Source organism: Schistocerca serialis, chromosome 4, assembly GCF_023864345.2.
Source record: "Schistocerca serialis cubense isolate TAMUIC-IGC-003099 chromosome 4, iqSchSeri2.2, whole genome shotgun sequence".
Lineage (NCBI taxonomy): Eukaryota > Metazoa > Arthropoda > Insecta > Orthoptera > Acrididae > Schistocerca > Schistocerca serialis.
Genome location: NC_064641.1, coordinates 766,248,950 through 766,259,167, shown reverse-complemented (window position 1 = coordinate 766,259,167; position 10,218 = coordinate 766,248,950). Strand labels below are relative to the sequence as shown.

General features: G+C 43.2%; 1 protein-coding gene across 1 annotated transcript in view; it reads right to left on the bottom strand.

The window, feature by feature from the left end:
- Positions 1 to 3,101: 3,101 nt before the first annotated feature.
- The window catches only part of LOC126474929 (juvenile hormone epoxide hydrolase 1-like), a 108,607-nt gene continuing 101,490 nt past the window's right edge, over positions 3,102 to 10,218 (bottom strand). The window contains exons 5-6 of the mRNA XM_050102445.1: positions 8,849 to 9,083; positions 3,102 to 4,614 (exon numbers count right to left, since the gene is read on the bottom strand). Coding sequence (XP_049958402.1) covers positions 4,419 to 4,614; positions 8,849 to 9,083 — 431 coding nt within the window. The 3' untranslated portion in view covers positions 3,102 to 4,418. The remainder of the gene's footprint in view (positions 4,615 to 8,848; positions 9,084 to 10,218) is intronic.

Genomic DNA, 10,218 nt, shown 5'->3' with positions numbered 1-10,218 from the left:
TGAATTTTCGTTGTGCAGCGGAGTGTGCCCTGATGTGAAACAGTTTTAATCTGCCAGGAAGTTCCAAAAGCCGCGCGGGATTAGCCGAGCGGTCTAGGGCGCTGCAGTCATGAACTGTGCGGCTGGTCTCGGCGGAGGTTCGAGTCCTCCCTCGGGCATGGGTGTGTGTGTTTATCCTTAGGATAATTTAGGTTAAGTAATGTGTAAGCTTAGGGACTGATGACCTTAGCAGTTAAGTCCCATAAGATTTCACACACATTTGAGCAAGTTTCAAAAGAGCAAAGCATAAGTATATCTCATGCTCTGCACTATGACCTGTTGCAGGCTGTGGGAAATGAGAATATCATGGTAAATGTGGGGTTCTGTGATGAGGCAACATTCTACACCTTTGGGCATGTGAATAAACAATTGCGGAATCATAGTGAACGAACTACCACACACACGCTACAAGAGTGGTAACGTGACACCCCCAAAGTGCATGTGTGGTTAGGGATGACCAGGACCTCCGTCTAAGGGTCCTTTAAGTTTGTTGTAAAGCAATAGCAGTGGTCACATATCTTGGAAATTTTTGTGGAGCCACAGTTGGTACAAGATGGAATTAAGGGCTCAGTCGTTTTGCAGCTGAGGGTAATTACCCGGCTGCAGTTTTTTCCCAGTAGGTGGGTTTGACATGATTCTCAAAGACTTCCACCCCTCACTCTTCAGGACATACCTACACAGTCTTCTTTCCATAGGGTTTATTAAGTGCAGACTGCAGCAGGTGAAGATTAACAGCATTCCAGAATTGAAACAACGAATCAGAGACGCTCAGCTGATCAACTCTCTCCACCTTTGTTGACCAGAATGTTTCGGTCTGTGGACAAGCACTGGCAGCCACGCCTGTAGTTGGAGGGCCATCACACTGAGATGTACCAATTTGTGGTTCTATTATGATGTATGCAGTATTATAATTCCAGTATCGCACATGTTTCATAATCTTGTGTATCCACAGAAAGATACAGAGATTTTATGTTTATCCTGCATACTTAAAAAGCGTTTATCAGACATGTACTGGAATAGGGATCAGTCCAAGTGGACCACGCGATACCGACCTGCCATATGGCCTTCTTCTGTTGCGGTTTGGTAGGGCACGGGGGCAGCATACCACTCTCCCAGCCGTTGTCGGCTTTCAGACCTTGGAGACGCAACTCCACAATGAAGTAGCTCTTCAGTTGACATCACGAGACTGAGTGCAGGCCATCCAATTCTCGCAACAAATAAAATCCCTGGCAGTAGCGGAAACAGCATCCATGTCCTCAGCATTGCAGTTACGCAAGCTGTCCAACAACCTATGGTACTGAACAACCTGCTTTTTTCCTGATATTGGAGCTATTCAGGGTACAACACTTGTAACAAAGAGGTTGCCAATAACTTTTCCTTTAACCCTCGTAGCAGACAATCCACACTATTGTCAATTGAAATTCCAGTATCATGAAGATGAAATGTAACAATCATCAAACTGGCATGACGTGTACTATATGCTTGGGTATGTACATACTATGCATTTCAGTACAACCGTACAAGTTAGTTAGAACCAATGACATTTTCATTCTGTACATAAGGAAAGATTTTACAGTTAGTTTCTCATTCCGAAATAGCATTTGAATGTTGGTTGTTTCTGAGAACAGCCGGCCGAAGTGGCCGTGCGGTTAAAGGCGCTGCAGTCTGGAACCGCAAGACCGCTACGGCCCCAGGTTCGAATCCTGCCTCGGGCATGGATGTGTGTGATGTCCTTAGGTTAGTTAGGTTTAAGTAGTTCTAAGTTCTAGGGGACTGATGACCACAGCAGTTGAGTCCCATAGTGCTCAGAGCCATTTGAACCATTTTTTTTTTCTGAGAACAGTGTGATACGCCTGCTTGCAGAAGGAGAAACTTCTACCACCAAATGCCAAAATTTGACAATGGCAGAGTCGTGGCCTGCCCAGACGACGGTTTATCGTTCCTCGATATTGTTGCATTTGTTGTCAGAGGTCACACAGCGCTCATGAGAATATACAATCGATAGGTTCAGTAGGACCATACTCAGCACCATGTAGGTTATCAGTGGCCCCGCGCAACTAGTGCACAAGAGGACAGCCATACAATTTGCTCAGTCATGCAGTGTTGTACATCGACGTGATAATCAGGAAGTGGAGTTGTGTGCAGCAAGACAAGTATCCATACAGACAGTGCGACAGCATCTGGAGAATCATTGGCCATCAGTAAGGTGACCACTTTTGCGGCTTCTCTTGACATATAAGCAGAGAGAGGTGAGCTAACAGTGATGGGCCCAGCACCGACACTAGACTGAAGAGTGGCACGACATTGTCTTTTGAGATGAATCCTGGTTCTTCGTACAGAGTCACGATTAGTGTACGGTATCTATATTTGGTCCCGAGGGAAACGAATATTTCCAGGCTGCATTCGTTGTCATCACATGGCCCCTGCTCCTGGTGCAGTGGTATGAGATGCCGCTGGGTACACCACAAATCACCTATAGTTCGTATAGCCAGTAATATGGACCACAGGGGTCACATATGTGCTGTGGTAAGGCTAGTGGTTGTGCCCCATTTCAGAGGCCTCTGTAACGTTATCTTTCTACAAGGTAAAGCGAGACCACATGTAGCCCATGCTGTCCTGACCTACCTCAACATAGATGGTATCTGACCATTGCTCCACCCAGACCATTATCAAGATCTTCCATCCAAAGAAAACATGTGCTCATGAGTTTCCGAGACGCTGGTACCTCTCCACTCGGCAGTCACGACAATTGACGAACTGTGGGACAGAGATGAAACAGTATCCATAGACTTGCCGATATCTGTTATCCAATCTCAGTTCAACTCGATGCAGAGCTGGGTTGGAGCTGTTGTAGCTGCCAGAGGGGCCGTCTCCGTGTACTATATTTCGTACTCTCCATCTCCAAACCATCTATAAATTTAATCACTCATTATTCCTACTATGCTGAAGACGCACATCAAGAAAAATTTAGTTGCTTGTTGCCCTTCCTGGTGCTGCAGTTTCAATGGCCAGCAATATGAACAAACGTAGGAGGGAAGTAAAAAGCGTCAGACACAATCCACTTAAAAAGGGAAATATTTTATTACGATGAATACATTTAAATTCACAGTTTACAGCAGGTGCCTTCCAAGGTGTACACTATCTGATCAAAAGTATCCAGACCACCTACGTAATACGGAATTGACTGCTAGACGTCACGAGAAGCGGACCCACCAGAAAGAAAGTAGAGAAGCAGTGACAGTAGACTGGGTCAGTCAGCACGGCTGTGTGACTTCGGATGTGGACCAGTCATTCGATGTCAGTTGGGTAACAAATCCATCATGCACATGTCAACTCTTCTAAAGCTGCCGATCTCGACTGCTGGTTTTGTGACTGCGAAGTGCAATCGCAATGGAACAACCACAGCTAAACTAAGACCTAATTGATCTCTTTTACTGACAGACACGGATAATTGTGAATGGCATGAAATCAGCAGAAGGAATAACTTGAGAGTTCCAAAGTGCTATCAGCACTCTAGCTAGTACAATGACTGTGCACAGAGAGTTAAAAATATTGGCATATCATGGCCGAGCAGCTCCTCACAAGTCATACATTTCAGCAGTCAGCGGTAAGCAACACAATATGGTGCAAAGAGTAACGCCAGCAGACAGTGGTAGATTGGAAACGAGTATTTTGGGATGGTCAATGACACTTCGCCCTGTGGCAGTTCGATTGCTGGGTTTGACTTTGAAGAATGCCTGCAGAATATTACTGTGTATCATATGTAGTGCTAACAGTGGAGTATGGACTATGTGATGTTAAGGTGTGGGCTTGTTTTTTGAGGTTAGGATGTAATCCACTTACTGTGTTTAAGAAAACGCTAAATGCGGAAGGATATGGGCACATTTTAAAGCACTGCGTAGTGTGTACAGTAGAGGAGCAGTTCCGAGAGGACGATTGTCTCTATCTGCACTACAATGGACCCCATCATAGAACAGCAGCTGTGAGGCAATGGTTTGTGGACGTCGACATAACCGAAATGGACTAGCCTCCCCAGAGTCCCAATCTGAACCCAAGGGAACACCTTTGGGGCGAGTTAGAACTACTTCGCTCCAGACTGCAGCATCCAACATCACTGCCGTCTCTGGTTTCGGATCTTGAGGATTAATGGACTGCCTGTCCTCAGCAGACATTCAGACACCTCATTGAAAGTGTCCCCAACAGAGTTTGCCGTCATAAGAGCGAAGGTTGGACAACCCCATATAATCGTCCCGTAATAGATGTCCATACACTTATGATCAGATAGTGTACATCGGCTGATATTTATTCCCACACTCCAGCCACACATAACCCATACACACACACACACACACACACACACACACACACACACACACACACTATATGTGTATCGACTTGATGAAGTCCCACACGTCATCAGCCAGCACTTTGGGTTCCTCGAATGCCGCGAAAAGTCCACCCTTGAAGACGTTGTAGCGTACCAGGTTGGGGTGGGCATCATGAGCCATCGACTCGGGGGTGAATAAGAGGTCGTTCTCGAACTGCGCCACGGCTGTCGGCGGGTACTTCTCGATGCTGGAACACAAGAGTACACGCAGGCTGTCAACCCAGTATTGGACACTAATACGCTCACCGCAAACGATCATTAGAGGACGCAAATAGAAATGCTTCAGTATTAACAAGGGGAGTTAAACAATGTCCCTTTCTCATTTCCTTCATACTTTGGAATTTCAAGGTCAGTGTACGCTGTCAACTTCCTACAGCAGTACGAAGCAGTACTAAAAAAACTCGAGAAAAACGCCTTTCAGGATTAGAAGATTTCCCAGCTCTGTTAAAATTTCATAATTAGTAATGGAATTCGTCGGAAGCTGAGAAAAACTCATTAGCTTAATCAGATTGTAACATCAAGGTCTTTGGTTCGAATTTCATTAGCAACATTCATTGTTACTTGAGTTCAATGTTTATTAACAAATGGAAATGTTAATTAATAAAGAGGAATCATAATTTTAAATAAAAATAATTTTTTTCATTACTGCTTGCATGCAAATTGAAAGTAAATTAAAATTTGGTATAAAAAATAAGAAACATCAAATAGAAAATTAATTACTTTCTATTTTTAGAGACTCAACAGTATTACTGATGTATGCATTTAACAAAAAGGCATTTCGCGAGTCTGTATCAAATTTTAATCTATGTTAGCACAACCAGTAATTTCAAAAAGATGCTATTTCTGTTAAAAAGCTGAATTTATATCTGTTAAATTAGTTACAGTCGTTATTAAATATAGAATTTTAAAAAAAAGTAAATAAGAAGACTCCGACTGGCAAGATTCGAGCCAGTGGTCTATTGGTTACAACCAGATTAAGCTACGCTGTTTTTTTTACGTTGCTTTACTTTTTTCAAACAATTTACATTGGAATATACCAATTAACAGAAGTTATTGGTGCTGAGATACCGGCGAATGCCTCAACCGAGTACAGAATTTTGATGCTTAATAACGCTCGGAAATATTTAAGCTTGGATGGCGGCTTTTTCGCGTTTCTCATTCTGCGCATTACGCAGAAACAGAGGCGCCGTTGCCAACCTTTAAAGTCTAATATTTCACAGTGTATGAGGTTTACAACGGTGAAACCAAGTCTGCCATCTTTAACTGTACCTCTGGTTTTCATTTCTGTATGAAAAAATAGCCATATGCATTTACTGAACCTAAATATGTGTTGAAATTGATGTTCGTTGATATTTATTGGTTATGCAACCCTGCCCATTGTGTGAGCTCTTCACATAGGTGCATTACTGGCCAATTGCATTTTTCACACTTTGTTCCTTTTCGGAAATATGTGAGGTTTCAGAGCTGAGTGGGATTCCCCGTATACTGGGTGGTCAGAGGCAGTCTGAAAAGCTTGTAAGGGTGTTGCAAATTGTCCTGCAGAGAAACAATTCTTAAGAAAAGAATTCGACACATTCCACCGTTTCCGTGGTAATTAGCGCTGAAGTGAGCCAATCAGGACGGTGTGCGAGAAAAACCAAGCGATTCGCCAGTGACGGTGCTGCCAGAAGTGTTCTTCATTTGGTTCCTAAAACCAAAAAAGAGAGCGACGGGATATAAAATGTAAACTGGCAATGATAAGGAAAGCAATTCTGAGGAAGAGAAATTTGCTAACATCGAGTATAGAATTAAGTGTTCGGAAGTCTTCTGAAGATATCTGTCTGGAATGTACCCATGTGTGGGAGTGAAACATAGCCGGAAAACAATTTGAAATATGGTGCTACAGAAGAATGTTAAAGATTAGATGGATTGATAGCGTAATTAATGAGGAGGTACTGATCAGATCTGGGGAGAAATTTGTGGCACAACTTGACTAAAAGAAGGGATCGGTAGGTCGAACACATTCTGAGACAGAAAGGTATGAGAAATTTAGTATTGAAGGGAAGTGTGAAGGGTGGGGGGTGAAAATTGTAGAGGGAGACCAAGAGATGAATACAGTAAGCAGATTCAGAAGCAGGTAGGCTGCAGTAGTTATTCGGAGATGAAGTGGCTTGCACAGGGTAGAGCAGCTGGGGTGCTGCACTAAACCAGTCTTCGGAATAAAGAGCGGCACAACAACAACAACAACAACATAGCACACTTGTCTGCATGTCAGAACAGTGAGATACTCAAGATTAACAAAACTTGTGATCAGCTCGTATGTACATTTCCTTTTAAATTTTTATCCGACTTTCACAGATTTCATCGACGGAGTTTCATTTATTGTGTGATGATTAATATCTAACGAGTTACTACTAGTTGTTAATCAATTGAACTTCCATATTCTTTGACTGCAAGATCAAGAGTCATTCTTGTGTTGAACATATCATAAGCCAATTCTACTATTATTGCGTCTGAAGTGTGTGAAATCTAAATAGCTCCGTAGTTAGCAAGAGCGCGTAATCTGCACTTGAAAATAGCCGTTCTGTATCGACAAAGAACAGAAATGGGCCAAGTTAAGGTGTCTGAAGAAAGCCATACTTGACGTTCCTCAGTTTTGAGTTTTACATTATTACTGCTGTGCTTCCCGTTAATTGGACTCTACATTTCCCGTTACGTAAACAGGACTCGACACACGTATGAGAGACATAATCTGTGTCACAAAATTGCAGCTTTCCTAAAAGAATGTCATCCCCTGTACAATCAAGGGCCTTGGCTAACCAGAATATACATCTCGTTTTTAGCTACAGAAACACGTTTGGCAAGAACTAACATTTGTAGAGAAGTCTATTCGGAACCAAACGTAGATTCCGTTAAGACTTTAGTTTCTCAAAGTACCTTTATTCTCTGTCACAAACTACACTTTCAAACGGTCTTAGGAAAAGGGATCAGCCTTCTGTCAAAACTCGTACGCTTACAGCTGTCCTTATGGACAAATAATACAGGGTGACACAGAAAAAGGGGAACATTTCCACATTCCAGTTAAAACTAGAAGCCATGAAGGAAAGAAATTTCATTCATGGTAATTGAAACCTTACAACTTTGCCATTTACGAAACATTGATGACATTTATCATTTTTTAGAAATTACGTCCTTAAATGCCGTCCTCCTGTACGAATACATTCGTGAAATCTTCTGTTGAGATTCCTCATTGACCGCTGCAACATCTCAGCCGGGATGCTGTGGATTTAACCCAGAATTCTCTGTTTTAACTCATCCAGGATTCTTGGTCGAGTCGCGTAGATTTTGCTCTTGAGGTACCCCCACAAGAAAAAATGACAAACGGATAAATCTGGCGATCTAGCTGGCCAGGGAATGTTACCGAATCTTGAGATCGCACGGTTGCCAAACAATCCTCGCACATATGTCATTGGTTGCCGTGCAGTGTGTAATGTCGCTCCGTCCTTTTGAAACCCGGCTTCTTCAGCGTTTGGAAAGTTGTTCAATGCAGGTGTAACGATCGGCGTTGACATTTATTGTGTTTCTCTGTCCATTTGCGAAAAAATACGGTCCGACAATCCCATGTGATGAAACGCCACATCATACTGTCTCTTTACTAGCATGTAAAGGGCGCTCATGAACGTCATTAGGATTTGTGTTTGTCCAGGAACGATAGTTCTGTTTATTCACATAACCTGTGGGATGAAAATGTGCCTCATCTGAGATCTACGACTTGTGTAGAAATTCATCGTCATTGTTTAATTTTATCATTTGTTGACAGAATCCTAATCGTAACCGGTAATCGTTGTCCTTCAGTTGTTTGTATGGATGAAATTTTAAATGAAGATGAAGAATTCTGCCAACACTCTCCGGCGACATTCCAACCACTGCCGCTTGCTTACGAATTGAACGCCGTGGGCTCCGTAAGACAGACTCACGTACAACATCAATGTTCGCTGGAGAATACACATTTCTTGGTCGTCCTGTTGGTTTCTTCTTGAGGGCAAATCCAGTCTCTTCAAAGTTATTAACCCAACATTTTATCGCGTGTGTGGACGGAACGGCATCATGACGTCCTAAATTATAAAAACGTCGAAATTACCTCTGCGCCGCTACCAAACTATCATTTTTTTAATAAAAAATTCGTATGGCTAACGCACGGTGTTGTCCGTTCCACTGGTCCATGATTACTGACATGTCGGACTGTTTACTCGCTAACTGTCACGAACCCGCAGTGCTGCCGCCTACCCATGGATGCCACTACTCATTTCAAACATTCTCGTTATTCCGTGTCACCCTGTATTTGGAAAATCGTAGGTTCGAGTTTGGATACGTGCAAGCACAACGTAGACGAATGATTTTCTGCCTTAAGGTGCTTCACAAAAGGGTAATAGCAATACTCACACTCTCTTTCGGCCGACTCTTGCTGCTTTCCCATAGAATTCAGAGTACAATCTTACGGCGGTGTTAATTGAATTGGTGACCCAGTAGATCATAACGTTATCCAGCAGGTCCGTCAGGTCGTACTTCTTCGTCAGACCTCCATCGGGTAGAGTCTTCCAAGATGGGTCTGTCCAGGTGGAGAATTTCTCCAGGATGTAGGCGGCCAGGCCAACAGGCGTAGTCTGCAGTACAATCCCTGGGGACACCACTAGTTTTGAGTGGGCAGTAAAATATGGAAAGAACAGGATAACGACAGCGGTGGAAAATCAAAGTAGAGCAAATAAATAAAGAAAGTGAAATTAAAGAAAAAAGAAAACAGAGACAAAAAGCCAAATAACAAATGAACGCAAATATCTTGACAGTGGCAAAGGAAATTTACATAATGTAATTCTCAGGATAATAGAGATACTGTATTACTGGCTATCAGCAACAATTACTGCAATATATTCAGAAAAGTATTTTCACGGTACATGAATATGCACATCAAGACATATCTTAGAAACGCCAACAATATAATTAAAATTATCTGGAGCGGATTGAAACGACAGGCAGGAAACCCAACCACTGCACAACATACGAGGTGCATTCAAGTTCTAAGGCCTCCGATTTTTTTTCTAATTAACTACTCACCCGAAATCGATGAAACTGGCGTTACTTCTCGACGTAATCGCTCTGCAGACGTACACATTTTTGACAACGCTGACGCCATGATTCCATGGCAGCGGCGAAGGCTTCTTTAGGAGTCTGTTTTGACCACTAGAAAATTGCTGAGGCAATAGCAGCACGGCTGGTGAATGTGCGGCCACGGAGAGTGTCTTTCACTAGGAGGCAGGTCAGGTGAGTAGGGAGCATGAGGAATCACTTCAAAGTTGTTATCACGAAGAAACTGTTGCGTAACGTTAGCTCGATGTGCGGGTGCGTTGTCTTGGTGAAACAGCACACGCGCAGACCTTCCCGGACGTTTTTGTTGCGGTGCAGGAAGGAATTTGTTCTTCAAAACATTTTTGTAGGATACACCTGTTACCATAGTGCCCTTTGGAACGCAATGGGTAAGGATTACGCCCTCGCTGTCCCAGAACATGGACACCATCATTTTTTCAGCACTGGCGGTTTCCCGAAATTTTTTTGGTGGCGGTGAATCTGTGTGCTTCCATTGAGCTGACTGGCGCTTTGTTTCTGGATTGAAAAATGGCATCCACATCTCATCCATTGTCAAAACCGACGAAAAGAAAGTCCCATTCATGCTGTCGTTGCGCGTCAACATTGCTTGGCAACATGCCACACGGGCAGCCATGTGGTTGTCCGTCAGCATTCGTGGCACCCACCTGGAT